This window comes from Mandrillus leucophaeus, unplaced genomic scaffold (assembly GCF_000951045.1).
Source record: "Mandrillus leucophaeus isolate KB7577 unplaced genomic scaffold, Mleu.le_1.0 Scaffold254, whole genome shotgun sequence".
NCBI classification, from domain to species: domain Eukaryota; kingdom Metazoa; phylum Chordata; class Mammalia; order Primates; family Cercopithecidae; genus Mandrillus; species Mandrillus leucophaeus.
The window spans coordinates 1596227-1616062 of record NW_012102632.1 but is presented as its reverse complement, the minus strand read 5'-3'; the positions used below and the strand labels follow the sequence as shown (position 1 = coordinate 1616062).

The 19836-nt window shown below is 46.9% G+C and overlaps 1 protein-coding gene and 1 long non-coding RNA gene across 4 annotated transcripts in view; one reads left to right on the top strand and one right to left on the bottom strand.

The window, feature by feature from the left end:
• Positions 1–19836, top strand: part of CEMIP (cell migration inducing protein, hyaluronan binding) — a 174061-nt gene that overhangs the window by 115073 nt on the left and 39152 nt on the right. For all 3 annotated transcript variants that reach the window (XM_011983690.1, XM_011983689.1, XM_011983691.1), the window contains 4 exons: positions 1935–2067; positions 2814–3005; positions 13532–13707; positions 15960–16169. In XM_011983690.1, the coding sequence (XP_011839080.1) occupies positions 1935–2067; positions 2814–3005; positions 13532–13707; positions 15960–16169 (711 nt within the window). The remainder of the gene's footprint in view (positions 1–1934; positions 2068–2813; positions 3006–13531; positions 13708–15959; positions 16170–19836) is intronic.
• On the bottom strand, positions 3140–16639 carry LOC105542242. Its single transcript, XR_001006439.1, has 3 exons — positions 16363–16639; positions 4209–4294; positions 3140–3310 (listed from the first exon to the last, which is right to left on the bottom strand). It is a non-coding gene; the product is annotated as an uncharacterized LOC105542242 (long non-coding RNA).

The following is a 19836-nucleotide window of genomic DNA, read 5'->3' as shown; positions in this document are numbered from 1 at the left end:
GGAGAATCGCTTGAACCTGAGAGGTGGAGGTTGCAGTGAGTTGAGATGGCGCCATTGTACTCCAGCTTGAGCAACAGAGTGAGGCTCCGTCTCAAAATAAATAAATAAATGAAATGAAATGAAATGAAATACAATAAAACAAAACAAAATTATTAGTTATAATATTGATAATTATTTTGTTACTAATTATTATTACCAGGAATAATAATAAACTCAAGTCTACTTAAAGATCTGTTTCTCTGAATGACGATGGATTCCCTTTTCCTCTTCTTATCCAAAACTGAGGTCATTCTTCAGGTTAGAAAAAGGTAAAAAAGAAAAAGCAGCAGAATTGAGTAAATGTTCTTCTGGAATTATTGTTGGATCATTGCACCTGGAAAAAATCTCCAGCTCCCTTCGATGATGTTTCCAGGCTCAGTTCTCAATCTTACGGGGTCTCCCATTGAAGAACATGCTAGCCTCAGGGGGAAATGTCAGGAGGCCGGAGGAGCTGGGCTTACCTTAACTGACCTTGAGCTTACATCTGAACCCCACCAGTGTTGACCTCCGTCTAAAAAGCAAGTTTGCAACCCCTGTCTCTCTGGCTGCTGTGGAGACCACCTGAGATAGTGGGTGTGAGTGTGTTTTTGCAGGAAATGACTGAGTTTTAATTGTGGCTGAACTCACATCCACATGGCTCTTCTTCCAAGCCAAAGATAACGGATTTGCTGGGTTTAAAACAATGTTTCCTAAAAAGTCTCCTCTTTTTTTTTTTTTTTTTGTCTAATTTTTTTTTTTTTTTTTTTTTTGATTGGCTATACTTTCCTTCCTTATTACCCCAGTCTGGTCCCTTTGGTCTCTATGCCAAAGATGACAGCAGCTACAGCCCTTGCTCTAAATTGCATGTCTCTGAATGATAGTCACGGTCAGGATGCAGACACACCCTGGCTCTGGGATGGGCCCCAGCTGGCAGGGATCGTGCCCTCCTGGGAGCCTGCTCCCTAAATTCTCCACCTGGCCTTGTGGTGGCTCACCAGCCAGCCCTCATCCACTGAGACCTCACTCTGTGCCAGGCCCTGGGCTGAATGCTGGGGACAAGGGGGCAGAAACCAGCTCCTTGCCCTCCCAGAGCCCACCATGTGGTGGGAGGAGGCAGACATTTGAACAAAAGACATTAGGTGGCTTCTGCCTTAGGGCAAGAGTGGATGGGGCTTAGAAGTGTTGCGTTGTAGTTACATAAGTCTGGGTTCAAGTTTTAGCTCTGCCACCTACTGACTTTGTGATCCAGGGTAAGTGACTGAACCTCTCTTAGGATGAGTTTCCTTATCTATAAAAGTAACAGCAGCCTCATAGTTTTGCTACGAAGATGAAATGAAATAATATAGGTAAACATCTAGCTTTATAACGACACAAGTGGTTCTCAAACTTTCTTGCCCATTAGAATCACCTGGGCAACTTTTAAAAGTCCAGATTCCATGCTGCACCCCAGACACAATCAAATCTGAGACTCCAAGGATGGGGACTGGGCATGAGTATTTTTTAAAGACTCCTCCCCAGGGGATGTGGAACCATGTCTGGCCTGTTGGCCGCTGTTCATGGTGCTGGTAGAGGTGGTGCAAACTGTAAAAAGTGGCCAGCCCAGAGCCTAGAAGAGTGGTTACTTATTGTAGATGCTCCATAAAATGTTCACCCAGCCATAAGCAGTAGATCACTGGTTTCAATATTGAGTACTGTAGGACCTCAAGCCAGGCATTTATCTATTCCAAGACTTTAGGCTGTCTTTCTCATAACAAAAGTGATGGGGGCAATCATTGGGATAATCATCTCAGGCAGTTGTAAATAGTGTTGCAGCAGGGACAATTTTAGACCTCTGAGTATATGTTTAGAACATTAATCATCACCTTCCTTCTTTATAAAAAAATGACTTTGCTCTGTAATTTCTGTGTCATTCCCAGGCCACTACAATGGATGGAGTTAACCTCAGCACCGAGGTTGTCTACAAAAAAGGCCAGGATTATAGGTTTGCTTGCTATGACCGGGGCAGAGCCTGCCGGAGCTACCGTGTACGGTTCCTCTGTGGGAAGCCTGGTAAGCAGCCCCTTGTCGGGGATGCAGATGCAACTATGGCTCGGTTCCTTGAACTGGCAGCTATGCAGGCAACCTCCAGACGTCTCAGTGAGACAGTACTCCCAAAGGAGAGCACTTTTGTGACACAGGAGCAGTGGGAGGATCCTTGGAGTTGGCAGGAGACAGCAGAACCCCACCCCGCCCATAAGCCTTTCAGGAAAAGGAAGGGCCTGGTCCAAGACAGTCAACGTACAGATGGACAGAGCTGTCCTCCCTTGCAGAGATGTGCAGCTCTTTGCCTCTTTGGGTGCTATTATTTTAAACCCAGTTCCTAAGGTGCTTGTTAGAAGAGATTGGAAATGGTCGGGTTGTTCTCAGAGGCACTTGGCCATCTCCAGAAGGCAGTCATTAGGAATGAAAGTTTAGGGGGAGAGGTTTATGGCAACTGAAAATAATAGTTGAGAGGAACTATATTTGTTTTACATCTTGAGCAAAGTGGGTGGGGTGAGGCAGCCACATTTAACTCCAGCTAAGAAGTTAGTGGAAAATTCCCCTGCCCAGAGCTAATGAATGGCTCTTTTCTGGTAGGGTTTTTGTTGACTTCAAAAACCTTTACCAAGAGTGGGATGGAGCAAGCTAGTGATTTGGGTTTTGGATAGGCAAACCTGGCATTTAGTTATTTATGGAGGGGAAGGGAAAAAAGAGATAGCCAAAAGTTTGCCAAGGGCAAAGGCCTCTATCTCAGTCTTTCCTGTTTTGGGTTACAGTGAGGCCCAAACTCACAGTCACCATTGACACCAATGTGAACAGCACCATTCTGAACCTGGAGGATAATGTACAGTCATGGAAGCCTGGAGATACCTTGGTCATTGCTAGTACTGATTATTCCATGTACCAGGCAGAAGAGTTCCAGGTTCTTCCCTGCAGATCCTGCGCTCCCAACCAGGTCAAAGTGGCAGGTAGGACTTTTACTAAGCCCTTCGTAGACTGGATCAATCTGAAAATTGTTAGGCTTAAAGTAAAGTGAAGTTACAACAAATCTGTATCAGTCAGCTATGGCTGTAATAATGCTGCATAACAAAAAAAAAAAATCTTAAAACCTCGTGACAAGTCTTTATTTCTTACTCATGCATCTACAGGTTGTCTAGGGTTCAGCTTCTCTACACTGAGCCTGACTCCAGGCTGAGAGTTGGGTTCAAGTCACTTCCATATGACTCCCATTCTTCCCAAAACATGTTCTTCTCATGGGGGAGGTTGCAGACTCCTAGTGGTGAGCAGAAACACAGAATTCTTAAGGCCTAGGCTCAAAGATGGCACATTCTCACACTCACATTCCACTGGCTAAAGTAAATCACATGGTAAAGCACAACACAAAGAGTCTAGGGAAGCATATGTCTCTCATCAAGTTTGAGGGAGAGGAAGTGAATATTTGTTAGACAATTATTCAATCTACTACAAAATTTTTAATCTCTTCTATCTGTGTATTTGGGGTTTTTCTTTTACTTCTCCTAAATCTTGATTTAGATATCCTGTAACTTATGTTATGTGAGGTTACTGGAATCACAGATTGTTAAAGGTAAAAAGAGACTTCAAATATAATCCAGGTCAATTATTCTTAGTAGAGGGAGTTATGTATCAATTAGAGTTCTTTGGTTGTAAGCAACAGAATCCAACTTGACTATCTTAAGCAAAACAGGAATTTACTGAGAGGCTATTCAACTAATTGGAGAACTAAGGAAAAGCTGAATAACTAACCTCCAAAAGGACAGGGAACAGGGTAGCTTCTGGGATCTGGGTAGCAGGAACTAATGGACTGCATCCTTAAGGCATCATCTTTAAGAACCATGCTTAGGCCCTGGGACACAGTGCTCAAAAGTCACCTTCCAGGGAGAGAGCATCTGCTTGGGCTGGTGGCTTGTGTGCTCACCCTTTGGCTAGGAAAGACAAAAACCATCATTGAAAGTTCTTCTAAGACTGCATCAAAGGGATAAATGGCCGTTCCCCAAAGGAAAATTGGTATGTATTACCAGAAGAAAGGAGAATCAGCATGTAAGGGGCGTTAAAAATATCACATGCTACAGGACCATAGCACCTGGAGGAGTATTATAATATGGGGTTGGGAGAAAGCCCATGGATTGAGAAAGCGTATCCAATATACTCACCATATCTACTATTTTGGAAACAAACCCACAGAACATAAAATTCAACACAATCTTTTTGGCTGCCTGAGATGTGCTTGTGGAAGAATCTGTGGTGGCAAAGTTTAAAAAATCCGAGAACATTGATGGAATTCAGTCCTCTTATCTCACTCATAGGGGAAGTGGACCCTAGAGGTCATGTGGTGGAGACAGTCCACAAACAATGTGGCTGTGATGTCAGCGTGCCCACCTTACACTTCAGAACCTGAAAAAGAAGGCTTACGTGTTTTTGAGGCAGGTGGTAATTTGGTGAGTGTAGCTAAAGAGAGGGAAAGAAACAGCAGCTTGTGGGTAGAGGCCGAGATGACTAGACATTTGTTCCTTGACAAAGTAGCAGAGTCTGCTTTTTAAAATGACAGTGTTTGAACCCCTACATTATTTGCAAAAGGTTTTGGGGTATCTTACCATAAACACAGTCCAAGTAAATCTGGCAACAAAGGTAAAAAAGATGGAAGGAGAATAAATTCAGCAAAACCAGAGGGGGAGGTGACTAAGATTAGCGGAAGAGCAGAAGATACTAAAATAGACAATAAACCTTATCTCTGAGCTCCTTGGCAGCCAGAGCAAAGAAAGAAACTTCACCAATTACTTAATTATCATCCACTGAAAGGAAGGCAACAAGGAGCCCAGAAGACCAAGAGGGACAACTTTCTCTTAGTTCTGAGCCACTGAGGAATTTGCCACAAGGGTTTTCATAAGAAAGATATTCACAACAATGTGAGCAGCAATGCTGGGAGCAGTTTTATGCAAAGATGCCCTCTGTGTGGCTATTTGCAGTTTGACTCCTCATAGTAGATGGGGACATGTTGTTGGTCACATTCTCTAAAGACGTTTTGAAGAAGACATTTTTGGCTTGGGTTTTGTTTGGCAGAGGCAGAATAGAATAAAAATGTGGGCTTTGGAACCAGACATCCGGGATTTGGGTTCCAGGAATGCCAGTTATTTGCTGTATGACCTTAGACAATTACATAATCTTTCTTTATGTCAGCTTCCTCATCTGTAAAATGGAGATAATGATCGTGACTACTTCATGGGATTATTGTGAGGATTAAAGGAGTCCGTATATGTGAGGCACTTATAATATTGCCTAGCACACAGTAAGTGCTTAATGAGTGTTAGCTCTTACTATTACAATTAGGTGCAATAATTTAGCAACTATGCTTAAAGATGGGAAAGGAGGAAGGGGCGTGGCTAACAGCAATTTATACCAATTCTGCTCCTTTGGGACATGCAGGTAGAGGGTGTTGTAGTGAGAGGGAAACAAACTATTTCTATCATTATTATTATTGTTATTACTTTATAGAGACAGAGCCTCACTATGTTGCCCAGGCTGTTCTCAAAATCCTGGGCTCAAGTGATCCTCCCCGTTCAACCCTCCCAAAGTGCCGGGATTACAAGCATGAGTCACCACACCTGGCTATCATCATTATTAATGAACACCCGAGGTCTGTCATAGGCCTGCAGCTATTTCTGTGCACGTCTCCAGTGCTTCAAGGTGTGAGTGTGCATGTTGCACATTTCCCCCACCCTTAGCCTGGGCAGGTGGCCTTGTCCCACCCTTCCTCCACGAGGAGATGGGCAGGAGCATTTCATCATGTATTCAACAAGCCATTAGAAAGCACATACAGGCCGGGCATGGTGGCTCATGCCTGTAATCCCAGGACTTTGGGATGCTGAGGCAAATGGATCACAAGGTCAAGAGTTCGAGAGCAGCCTGGCCAACATGGTAAAACCCCGTCTCTACTAAAAATACAAAAATTAGCCAAGCATGGTGGCTTGTGCCTATAATCCCAGCTACTCAGGAGGCTGAGGCAGGAGAATCGCTTGAACCTGGGAGGCGGAGGTTGCAGTGAGCCAGGATCATGCCACTGCACAGAGTGAGACTCTGTCTCAAAAAAAAAAAAAAAGGGAAAGGAAGGAAGGAAGGAAGAAAGAAAGAAAGGAAGGAAGGAAACACATACAATGTGCCAAGCTTGTATACGGCATGGTGAGCAAGATAGACGTGTTCCCTGTCCTCAGGGAACCTGCAGTCCAGCAGTGAAGATAGATATCCACCAAAGTATTATTCCAATCAAAATAGAATTCCAAAATAGAATGATGACAACTGCTATCAAAGTGGGATATGGGAGGTGCTGGGAGTATAGAAAAGGGAGATTTGGCAAAGACAAACAGGCATGGGAGTCTTCCCAGAGGAATGAGTGACTGAGCTGAGACAGAATAGAAGCTACCTAGGGAGAAGTACTGTCAGAGGGGAACATAAAGTTGAGGGGTGCATGGTGTGTTCCAGCTACCAAAAGGCCAGAGTAGCTGAAGTGGAGAATGGGAGAGCTGCATGGGGCTCGAGAGAGAGGACGGGGCCGTGGTGCAATTTGGGGCTTTATTCTGAGTGCACAGGGAAGTCACTGAAGGGCAGAAGCTTACTGGATTTCCCTTGGCAAGGAAAGACTGTCTAGATCTATATTTATAGGAGGGTGTCAAGAGAAGCAAGTTCCTAATGATTGTTAAACCCTTGGGTCTTCACTGAATGACTATGTGTCACCCAGGGACCATTGTGAAGAAGCCTCTGGGAGGTCAGATGTCCTCCTGGACTCTTGGCAGGAGTGGCATTCAGACCATCTGAGCTAATGTCACTGTTCACTGTAAGATGATCCATGGGCCTGGGGTAGCGTTTGGGCTATTTAGGAGGGTGAAAGCCTGACTGTGAGCCTTTGCCTGCATGGAGGTGAGAGGGCGTTCTAGGGAGAGCTGCTCAGGGTTCCTTCAGACCAGTCCTCATCTGCACCCCAGGGTGGGTCACCCTGAGGCCTGCATGGGTGGTCTCACTTTGAGCAGGTCCTAACAAGGCAACTGTGGTGCCAAGGGTGGCCCTGAGAACGGAGAACCTGTGTGCATCAAAGCATTTCTGCCTCAGCCTATGGTGGGGTTGGGGTGTCCATGGAGGAGAGCTGCTCTTCTTGATCACGTTTGACCACCAGGGTCAGCTGCTTCTGGAGGTCCCTGAAGGCTGGACAGAATGCAGGGGGGCAGCTCCAGGCCCCAAGTACCAAGCAGGAGAGGATAAGTGGAGAAGATGCTGCGCCCACCTCAATGCCCTCTATTTTCTTTGGGGTTAGCACTGCCTGTGCTTGTTTCCCCATTAGCCCCACCCCAGCCTACCGCCCCTCCCTTAAAGACATTCAGCTCGGAGCAGCCACCTCCTTTGCTCTGCCCGGGAGCTGTGGGGCCCCCATGAAAACAGCAGCTCCTGGTGAACAGCACCAGAAAAGCCCCAGGTAGGGGTGCATGTGTGTGAGTGTGTGAGAGTGTGTGTGTGTGTATGTGTGTGTGTTGTGTCGGTCTGTTCTGGAGAGGCTCACATTCCTCCTATTCATCCCCAAGCCCATTCTCTGGCTCTCCATCTCCCCGTTGACAGGATCAAGGACTCCACCCGCTTCTCCCTTTTCTGTGAGCACCCCCACCCACCCAGCTGTCTCTTAGGCTTCTCTCCCTCAGGCTGGCTGCAGACAGGGACACAATCTATCTGGGTCCTCCTTCCTCATTGCTCCCAGATTTCATTCTACAGGACTGTTTGCATTTCCCTTAAGGACTTTCTGATGGGAAACAGATGGGGGTAACACAGTAATGAAAATGCATGAATCACCTAAAAAAAAATTTCAAAATTTTGTCAACCACAGTATGATTGCCAACACCTCACAGTGTGGCAGTTAGAACTCCCCTCCCTTGATTTTCTGCCCTGTTGTCTTTACCACCTCCCCACTTTGCCCGTGAACAGCCCCCACATCTTTAAAGAATGCTGCTGTTAGCTAGAATTAACATGAATTTCGTTTTCTGTGATATTCCAGGTGCTTCACATAAACCATCTTGTTCACTCTTCACAACAACCTAATACAGTAGGGGCTACTGTTTTCTTCATGACTCAAATGAGGAAACTGAGCCATATGGTGGCCACCAGCCACATGTAGCTACTTAAATCTAAATTGGATTAAATTAAGTTAAAAATTCTATTCCTGGCCGGGCGCAGTGGCTCATGCTTGTAATCCCAACACTTTGGGAGGCCGAGGCGGGTGGATCACCTGAGGTCAGGAGGTCGAGACCAGCCTGGCCAACATGGTGAAACCCCGTCTCTACTAAAAATACGAAAATTAACTGGGTGCGGTGGCTGGCACCTATAACCCCAGCTACTTAGGAGGCTGAAGCAGAAGAATTGCTTGAACCTGGGAGGCGGAGGTTGCAGTGAGCTGAGATCGTGTCATTGCATTCCAGCCTGGGGGACAAGAGCGAGATTTTGTCTCAAAAAAAAAAAAAAAAAATTCTACTCCTCGATCACAGCAGCCAGGTTTCATGTGTCCAGTAGCCACCAGTAACTAGTGGCTACCATACTGGACAACCCAGAATAAAGCATTTCCTTCATCACATGAAGTTCTAGTGGGCGGCATTGATGTAGGGTCAAGCAAGTCAACAGCTGAGCCAGGATTCCAACTCAGAGCTATCTGGCTCCAAGACTACATGTGCTGCTTCATCCTCCCTCCGTGAAAGCCCTTGTACCCAAGGTCTCCACATGAAGATGACTGTGGGGAACCTGGGTTTATGTTTGCTTTCTGGGGCCTTCCAGCTGGAGTCCCTCTGGACTTGTCCTCATACCCGATCTGAGAAGGTTAGGCCCCATCTCCCCAGACTTACTGAGTCCTGCTAGGTTTGAGCTACATGTGCACACTCTGGCTCCTTCCATTGGAAGGTCCTTGATGTTTTTTCTTCTCTTGACCCCAGGGTGCCTAGCACCCTGTGTACCCTGTAGAGAGGGGTCTGCAGGTTGTGGAACCAGGACACCTGCAGAGTAAAGACTAGGGTAGGTCGGCATCTGCAGTCCTGTATAGGGCAACTGTGCAGAGCCCCTCTGCTTCACAGGCCTCCTCTCCCCTCACCCAGGTGCTCACGGCTCTTCTGGATTATTTGAGACAAGGCTAGTTTGGCCACATCGGCTTTTCCCTGGTTGGGCTTCACGTATCAGTACTTTGAGGAGGAAGGGAGGAGTGGTGGCTGGTGGGAGAATTCTGAGGCAGGAGGCGGTGCGGGGGAGTCAGGCACACAGTGTCCCTTGTCTCTCGGATAGCAGCCTGGGAGTGGCCAGTGAAGACGGCAGCAGGACAGATAAGGTGGCTGCTGTAGCTAACAGCCATGGCCAGGTCTTGTAAAAGATTCTGATAGGAAGCGCTGCAGCTGGGAAGACGGCTGTTGGACTGAAATATTCTTGCAACTCTCAATCTGAGTTATATTTCCTTGGCTGACAGGAGTCTGATAAACACAGTGCCTCCACCTACCTGACAGTCACTCCTACACCCTGCCCACCTTCCTCCGTGGAACAAAGAAAGATGCCAAATTTGCTATCTACCAACTCCCGTTATTATAGGTGTGAAGCCAGCGGTGGGAGCCTTGGAGATGGTGCTAGTGACAGCTGCAGGTGTCATTTCTGTTACACTAGCCTCCTACCATATGCCAGGGGCTTAATTTCTAAGCACATCCCATGGATTAACTCATTTAACATTCACAGCCACCTTTTGAGGTATGTGCTATTATTATCTCCATTTTGTAGATGAAGAGCCTGAGGTTCCAAGAGCTTAAATACACTCAGGGACTCACAGCTGTGAGCTGAGTTGGAATCTGACCCTCACAGCCTGGCTCCAGAATTACCATCCTCCCCATCACACTATCTTACCTCTGCAGCCACGTTCAAGACCGGATCCCTGAGGAAGTTCCTCTGGCCACCTATGAGAGCAGAAACCTCTAGTCAGCGTCCTTCCTGGACACCATATTTTAAGGTGGATGCTGGCAAGTTGAGAGAAACACCCAGAGCACCAGGATGCACGTGCTGTGAGGGATGGTTGGAAGATGAAGGATGAGTGTCCTGGAGGTGGGGAGGCTTGGCCTGGTTTCCTGGCTCTGCTGAGCGCTGCAGGAACTCCCATAAGGAAAGACTAACACTGAGTGTGGTCAAGGAGCACATCACTGAGAAGGAGAAACTGGAGCTAAGTGGGACAAAGTGGAGAAAGCGTTCTGCAGTTAGAGGGAGATACACTGATGAAAGCAAAGGCATGTTCAAGGAAGGATGATGGTCTGGTCTGGCCGGAACAGAAGAGGGTGTGTGGGAGTGATAAGAGATGAACCCACAGGAGTTGGAGTTTCACTGTGTCAGCCCCTTAGACTGGTAAACAGGGAGCTGAGTTTTGCATGGAGACCTCTTTGCCATCCCGTGCCTGGCAAGACTGATCCTGCTGCTCTCTGTGCCTGTTCCCTCAACATGCTCAACCCATTGGGGAGTTTGGGAAGTCTCCTTCCTTTCCTTGGCGAAGTTTGCTCTGTGCTCTCAGGATCCACTCAGAAGCCAGTGCAAAGCTCTTTTTCAGAAAGATTCTGCACCCCCACACCTGGGAAGGCCCCGTAACTGAAGGCCACAGAGCTGATGGATGGGAGATGAGTCAGGGATGGAAGGAGAGGTTTTTCTGAGGGTGGCCAGAGGGAGCCCTGCTTCTGGATCTCAGAACTGTAAAGACACATGGCCCTGTAGCCCAAATGAGAAGCCATGTTCAATGGGCTGTCCTGGAGGAGGGAACTCCAGCATTCTGCAGAGTTAACTCATTTCATATCATTTCCCCTGGTCGGTGTCAGAACCCTGGATGAAACTGAAGGCCTGACAACTTCCATGTATGGTGTCCACTCCTGACCCCTTCGGCAGGGCACAGAACTTTTTGGCATCTGCATATCAGGGAGTAAGAGTCCATGGCAGTAAATGGAATCTTTCTAAGATTATTATTTTTTAATATCTGATACTTATTTAAAGAAGGATCCTGTGCTGGGTGTGGTGGCATCTGCCTGTAGTCCCAGCATTTTGGGATCCCCAGACAGGAGGATTTTTTGAGCCCAGGAATTTGAAACTACAGTGAGCTGTGATCACACCACTGCACTCCAGCCTAGGTGACAGGGCAAGACCTAACCCAGTATCTAAAAAAAAAGGAGGACTCTGTGATAGATGGAATAATAACCCCTAAATATATTCATGTCCTGATCTTCAGTGCCCATGACTGTTAGCTTATGTGACAAAAGGGACTTCGCAGATGTGATAAATTAAGGCTCTGGAGATGGGAGATTATCTTGGATTATCTGGGTGGGCCAAAAGTGATCACAAGGGTCCTTAAAAGAGGGACATGGGAAGGTCAGAATCAGAAGAGAGTGACGTGATGACAGGGGCAGAGACTGGAGTGATGCACATTAAAGAGGGTGGAAAGGGTCATGAGCCAAAGAACACAGGCAGCCACTCAAATCTGAAAAGGGCAAGGAGCAGATTCTCCTCTAGAGCCTTCATGAGGAACCAGTCCTGTTGACACCTTGATTTATCCCCATTAGACTCATTTCATACTTGTGACTCCCAAGGCTATAAGAGAATCAATTTATGTTGTTTTAAGCCACTAAGTTTATGGTAATTTGTTACTGCAGGATAGGAAACTAATACCAACTCCATGGGAGATATTTTCTCAAATTTGCTGTTCATCAATTTCACATCTTGAATAAGATACTTCAAAAAAAAAAAAAAACAAAAAAACAAAAACCTACAATCTCACTGAATCTGCAGAATCCCAAAACGGTAAACATCCCTAGAAACACTGCAGGCACACAGGATATGTGCAGGGTGAAGGGGCAGGCAAGGGTCTCAGCTCTTCCTGTGGAGGAGACAGCAGGACAATGTCACCGTAGAGGGTGTTGCTCAGGGCTAATTATAACCATGGTCTTCATATGTGAACACTGGCAGTGTCTGGGGGCTGAGGCCGGTGCTCCATTGCTCCAGTCAAGATCACAGTGAAAGCCAAGCGGTGTAGGTGGTGTGGTTCAGGCTGGGAATCCACATGGGAGGTTATTGCTGTCTGTAACTGCATCCTCAAATGGAAGAGAAAGTATCCATAAGCCAGGTCAGCAACCTCAGTGACGAGCCCAACAAATTTAGAGCTGGCCTAAGATCTCTTTATTCCATAAAAGATTGTGGGATTGTTGTGGAGGCAGAATTTGGGGCTATAAATCAAAGGAAGTTCTAAAGTTTGAATTCCTGTCACCCTGCACCGTTCTTGAGGTGCATTTTCTGCACAGAGTGGAGAGGAAGAGACTGCATTTGGCAAGAGATTGAGTGGAGTGATGGGAGGGAGAGAATGGAGAGAAAACGGAGGGGTTAGGTGCAGACCACAAGTTCAGGGGCTCTGATTACAGCGGGAAAGAGACTGGCAATTGCTAGGAGAGGTAGCAGAACTGGAAAAGGTCTTTTGTTTGTTAGTTTTTTAAGGATGGGAAGGTCTAGAGAAGTTTGAAGATAGAATATAAGGAGCCCAAAAGAAGGAAGAAATGAAATTACTAGTGCAGGGAGTCCAGGGCCTTAAGGATATGGAAAGGGGTGGGACTGGGGGGTCAGTGCACAAGTGGGGAGAGCATCCTCTCCACCAACACCAGAGGGAGGGCAGGGGATGGTGAGGAGCTCAGTATAGAGTCAGATGGAGGCCCTTCTTCCCTGCTCCACGTGGTACCTTGGAGGCATCCAGAGCCAGGCCACAGTGGTGGATGCAGAAGCTCCAATCTGGCTCTTTCTGGAGCCCCAGGCTGTAGATACATACTCTACATGAGGCTGAGGTAAGCAGAATAGGGATTTGCCTGCTTTAACAGATTATGAATTTGCACTGTTCTAAAGCAGGGGCTTTAAAGACAGAGAGGATCTGTTTTATCTCCCTAACATTGGCAATCTACGGTATCATCCAGAGACCAGGTTTCTTCTCTCCCATTGCTCTGCCGTCTTTGGGGCATGGTTCTTACCTGCATGGGTGAGGCTAGCCTGACAGCCTCCAGGAAAGAGCAAGAGGAGGGCAGTCTGGAGGTGGCACTTACCACTTTTCACACCTTACGGCCACACCTAACTGCAAGGAGGCTGAGAAATGTCATTCCCTTGGGTGGCCCTATGTCCAGCTAAAATGCGGGAGTTTAGGACTGAAAAGCAGAAGAGGAGACAAATATTAGGGGACAATTAGCCATTTCTGCTAAGGGCTTCAGACCTAAGCCTGTGTAGCTGTGAGATCTGGCTCTGCATGCAGGCGTGTGACTTCACCTCCCTGACCTTCATCCCTCTGTAACATGAGACCACTGTGCACACTGGTCATGGTGATGAGTAAGTAGTAGCCATGGAAGCACCTGGCATGGGCCCGGAACTCAGTGGGCATGCAGTACCTGCTGTTGTTTACCTTCCTCCCTTTCTGCCCTAGGGAAACCAATGTACCTGCACATCGGGGAGGAGATAGATGGCGTGGACATGCGGGCAGAGGTTGGGCTTCTGAGCCGGAACATAATAGTGATGGGGGAAATGGAGGACAAATGCTACCCCTACAGAAACCACATCTGCAATTTCTTTGACTTCGATACCTTTGGGGGCCACATCAAGGTATGTATCAGTCTGGCAGAATCTTTCAACCCAACCAGGAGAGTTCCCATGATGTCAGCCTCTAGGTGGGGCTTCTTGGTAGGGATGAGGGTCAGGGAACAGGAGGTGGGATCAAGGGGAGGGCGCCTTCTGGAAGTTTGAGAAGTCTTATGTATTATCCATTGGTGTGCAGCTCCCCCTACAAATATTTGGGAATAAGAGAGATGACAGAGTTAACTCGACAACAAACAGCTCTCTGCCACGTGGTACACATCACACTGTTTCAACACTACCTTCATTCCTTGTCTTCATTATTTCATGACTACTTCATTATTACTTCATTATTGCCCTGATCACTTCCTAAAAGAACTAGCATTTAACTTGCAAAAGGTCACATTTACGATAGATCCATTACCATATAGATAAAACAATAAGCAGGTGAGAGGAACTAGAAGTTGCAGCATTGGCTGGGCGTGGTGGCTCATACCTGTAATCCCAGCACTTTGGGGAGCCGAGGTGGGTGGATCACCTGAGGTCAGGAGTTCAAGACCAGCCTGGCCAGCATGGTGAAACCCCATCTCTACTAAAAACACAAAAATTATCTGGGCTGGTGGCGGGCTCCTGTAATCCCAGCTACTTGGAGGCTGAGACAGGAGAATTGCCTGAACCCAGGAGGCAGAGGTTCAGTTAGCCGAGATCATGCCACTGCACTCTAGCCTGGTGACAGAGTGAGACTCTGTCTCAAAACAAAAACAACAACAATAACAAAAAGAAGAAGTTGTAGCATTAAATTTACCTGTGAATTTCCTGGTTAGAGTCAAGACAAAGAAGAGACATAGTGAGCTGCAGGGTTCTTACCGCACAATATAGGAAAATGGTACTAGTTTATTGGTGCTTACGTTTTCCTAGTATTAAGCTCAAAGAGGAATTTCTTTTATATCACAATGCAAAGTGCCTTTCTATTGTATTGCTTAAGATACCCAAAATTTCTTCATGTGGTAATTGGTTTCAATGCCGATAGTATAATATTACCTCGGAGTTTTGCGAAGATAGTTCTCTTAAAGCTAATATCATGCACTTTAAGGATAAGACTTTTTGGTAGTGGAACTGAAGAGACAAATGGAGTGAAACTTACAGCATTCACAATGGGGGCCTACTGGCATTTTATGTGAGATAGTGCTTTGTCACATAGGCCTGTATTATAGGATTTCTATCATCCCTGGTCCCTACTAATTCAATGCTAGCAGTGCTCCCCAGTCATTATCACCACGAAAAACATTCATATATCCAGTCGTCTCCTGGGTATGGGGTGGGGCAGAGGCGACAATACTGTCCTCAGTTGAGAAACTCATTAGTGAAACTAAAGCAGAAATAACAGGTCTATGTTACACAAGCTGCTGTAGCGCCCTTTCCAATCCTGAGAGCAGTCCCTGAGTGATCAGGGGACTCTTTCCCACTGAGCTCAAACGAGCCTTCAGAGTCATTCTCAACACAGCTCTCCAGGGCAGCCACTGCTGGAGTTGACACTCCAGTTGACAACTATTTTTGGAAGAAATGGTTAGCATGCCAAGATTATCCTTCTCTAGTGGAGATTAGCTGAGCCTGACCTTTGACAGGAATCATTTTCAGACTGTGCTTTCATGGTGAGCACCTGGAGGGCAGGAATTCCGTGTGGTCAAGTGGTTTTCTTGAGCCCGAAAGGAATGACTCTAGGCATATCATGAAGCGAGTGTGTGGCATCCCCTCTACTCACACACATGCCACCAGAACATGGGCTCATGAAGATTCCAGAGTTGGTGTTCCCTTTCCCTCTGCTAGGAGAAGGTCTTAGGTGGGAGACAATGGCAAAGGCTCTTGCTGCTCCATAGTTCACTGTAACCTGGATTCCCCATGCTCACAGGGCATGCTTTTTGCTAGCCCACTCCTCCAGATTATCTCAGAGTTATCCTTTGCTCCTAACACTTGATGGTTTGGGGACAGGAAAGGAGGGTCAAAGTGAGCCCCAACTATAGAATAGCCCTTCAGAACATCTCATTTCCAAGCACTCCATTTCCTCACAATGTCCTCTGTCATTAGCAGCTCCTTGCCTGTCTTCCACAGTATAAGAAGGGCCAGGCATTCTAACCCATTTGCAGAGAATATCTTTGATTTACTGAGTATTGGGTGGGGACTGACAAAGAACAATGCCTCTGCATCTTCGGAATATGGGCACTAGCCAGGGAAATTCCAAAGCATCTCATGGGCTCCTCTGACTCTTGGTTCTCCTCTCCTAGTTTGCTCTGGGATTTAAGGCAGCACACCTGGAGGGCATGGAGCTGAAGCATATGGGACAGCAGCTGATTGGTCAGTACCCGATTCACTTCCACCTGGCCGGTGATGTAGATGAAAGGGGAGGCTATAACCCACCCACATACATCAGGGACCTCTCCATCCATCATACATTCTCTCGCTGCGTCACAGTCCATGGCTCCAATGGCTTGTTGGTAAGTACCTCCTTCCCTCAGGGAACTCTGGGGATGGGCCATGAATGGTTAGCACTGGAGGGGTGTTTGGATGTAGACATTTAATCCAGGGCCTTTGGGGGTTGAACCGTCCTTAGCTCAGGTTTTAGAATGATATCAACTGGGAGCAGATCACCAACCAAACGAGAAGGAGAAAATAGAGGTTTGTCCTTACCAAAGGTACCAAGCAGAGATGGGAGAGTGATTACTTTGTGGTGGTTTCTAGGAGTCCAGTTTTTCCTGTGCTTCACTGGCATAACATGAAATCTGGAGATCATTCCGCCACCACACAGCATGACAGCTCTGCTAACTGCAGACAGGGGGGTCACGCCAAGACTTGGCTGTGGTATCTACCCAACAGATTTGAGATGGTGACAACAATGGGCTTTTTTTCTTCTGTTGAACCAAGTGTACCTTCAGAGCAAGTTCTGCTGGGAGAAATACTCTCATTAGCAAATTGGCATGTGTATCAGAGGCTTGTCTTGATTTCCACAGATAATTTTTTTATACTAAACTGACCTTTCTCTAAGTGAACTACATTTCTATCCTCTATAAACTTTAACACTGGACATCACAAAATGGCACCCTGCTAGCTGAATCTAGCAACCAGATGTGTTTTGTTTGGCTTATACTGTGTTTAGAGAAACATTTGAACATTTTTACACTAAATTGATAATTTTACACTAAATTGGACTTTCTTTAAATGAACTAGACTTTATATCCTCTATAAACTTTAAAACTGGATGTCACAAAATGACACCCTTCAAGCTGAATCCAGCTATACGATGTGTTTTGTTTGGCTTAAATAGTGCCAAGAAACATTTGAATTAGTTTCCATCATTTAAAAATTAAGAGATTCTACATAAAAATATGGATTCCTGTCTTCTTTTGAAAAGTAGGATGAGTTGGCAATGACTGTCCTGCCTCCCTGCAAGGCAACAATGGCTTGGAGCAGAGTCGAGGCTGCCTCCACTAAGACAGGTGTGCGTTCTCCAGTGTGCAGCAGGCCTACCATGGCTGTTACAATTACTATAAATCCCCCAGGCCAGTGCCACTCCTTTCATTGCCTGCTGGCCCCTGTGGGCATTTGCGTTTGTAACCCCTGCTTTAAACCAAGCAGAGCAAGCCTCACCAACAGGCATATGGTTATGGGAAAATAAGGAGGCTGTCCGTGTGACACTGGTGTGGTTCTATTCCATGTACTCTTCTATTATAAAGAGTGTCTGTTGTTTCTGTGTTTTAAATGCTCTGATTTCAAACCTCCCACTGAGTAAAGAGAAGAGATCCTCGGCTTTGGAGCCCAGTCTAGGAGGGCCTGGGTTCAAGGGCTTGATCCACAGATTGTGAGCTGTAGGACCTTGGGCAAGTAGCTTAACTTCTCTGAACCTCAGCTTCCTGCTCAGTCAAGTAAAAAAACAACACCAAACACATAGGGCTGATGTGAGGGTGAATGAGATGCAGGTAGGTTTCATGTGGAGGTACTGTCCACACATGAAGGCTGATTCTTCCTAGCAGGTGGTAGAGGACTGTGCTGGAGCCATTGCTGGAAGCTATAGGAATTTTTTCTGGCTCAAGGAAAAAGGAAAGGAGAATGTTTTCTGGCTAAAGCTGAAAGACATCAAGATTTACAATAAATTCGGAATGTCAGGGATGAGCATGGGCTCTGGAGCCAGACTTCCTGGGTTGCAATTGGAGTTCTGCCACTTACAAGCTGTGTGATCTTGGGCCAGTCATTTTACCACTCTATGCTTCTGTAAAATGGAGAGGATGGCACTGCTTACCCTACATGGTTGCTTCCAGGATTAAGCAAGCAGAGAACACGGAAAGCATGGAGCCCAGTGTGTGGCCCACATTTTGCCTTGGGTGCAGGCCTCAGGTCTGTCCTGCTCCCTCGTGTGATTTGCAGAACCAGTGCAATGGATGCAATCACACCTTTCTCACACAGGGTGGTGATGGCAGTCAGGATACATGGTGAAGAGAACAATGTAGAATTGGTTAGGAAAGATAACAGGCCTCACTGAGTCTTTGGAGCTTTACTTGTTCTAAGCATTTTCGTTGAAGTTCTATTCATAAATTTAGCTTAAATTCACCTACATTCAACTTTATTAAAAAGAAAGATATTAAGATTACCAGAAGCCTGTGATTACAGATCTGGAACAGTTTGAATGGAAGCTCTTGTGAATCTCAGGGAAAATACACACCACACACACACACATACACACACACCCTGGAGTGTGGATGTGTGGCTGTGCTTTCTCACACACTTGCTATGTGACTGCTGGCAAGCTACTTAACCAGGCAGGTCTTCAGTTTCCTCACACATGCTGTGGAGAATGTGATGGCTTCCTCTCAGGGTGGTTCAGTTAGAAAATACCTGTGAAATGTTTTTGGCTGTCTTTGGAATAGCAAACCTTTCTCAGAGTGCTGAGCCCAGGTCTCAGCTGTAGCAATGGACTCAAAAAGGGGGAAGTGGCACAAGAATTACTGGTGGCAGGGGCAGAGGCCTTGGGCACTCTAGGACACCCAGCAGGGCAGTGTTGAGAGTGAGCATCCCAGCAGGGCTGCAACCTGGGAGAGGTTGGGAGAGGCTAGGAGAGCTGGGAGAGGCTGGGAGAGCTGGGAGAGGCTGGGAAAGATGGCAAAGGCCTTGAGCCAGGAGTGTAAGTTCATGAAGATAGTCTGGGGGAGTGAGAAATGTGTGGGGTAAGAGGGAAGGCAGCAGATCGGGGGTAACCCACGGGGCTGTATCTGGAGCAGCCACGTGGGTTACTTGTACCCACAGTGGAGGTGGACTCTTGGAGCTACAGCCTTGGGCAACTTCTCAGAACCAGAAGACCCTTGCTGTCCTGTATGCCAAAGTCTCCCTCCAGCCTGGCTCTTAGGGATGCCAGCTGCCAAACTGGCAGGGCCATTGTCCAGACATTAAGTGGCCCAGGTACCAGCTACAGCCTGGTCCTGGTGGCCACGTAGGACTCCAGCCTCATTCAGCTCAGGACTGAGCTTGTTGGCCAAGCTGGTGGGTTAGAAGTTGAAGTTGCCCTTGAGGCCTTCCCAAGGTAAAACCAAATTGTCCTGGCTTAGAATCTAGATGAAGTGTAGGCCTCTAACTCTCTAAGTCAGACAGACAGCAAGGTAATGGAGCATATTCCAGTGTCCTTCCCTAAGATCTCCAAGAGCCATCCCCCACATGGGAATTGGGTTTTATGGATTGGCACCTCACCCTGTAAATGCTCCGCCACTGGGGCAGAGATTTCCACATTCGGAGATGCTGCCTTGGGAACTGGATGATCTCCATAGGTATTTCACATTTGCTTCCCTCATTTTGGCTTGAAGGATTTACTCACGCCTGACTATGTTTGGAAAGACGTTTTTAGCTGATGGGACAAAAGGAGGCCAAATACAGACAAAGATGAGATCCTGATTTGGAATGCAGAGGCCACTCAGTAGCATCAGAGAAGCCTTTTTCCTAACACCATCCCTGATCTGAAGGAGGAAGATTCCAGACAAGCAGATACTGGCTTGGGAGAAAGAAGGGTTTCTAGGTGTGCAGAGCTGAGAGTGCCTTAAAGCCTGGCCCTGGGCTCATCCTACAGTGTCCTGGAAGCCCCTTGCTCATGAACTCCTCTCTCCCTGCTGCCTGTAGATAGGC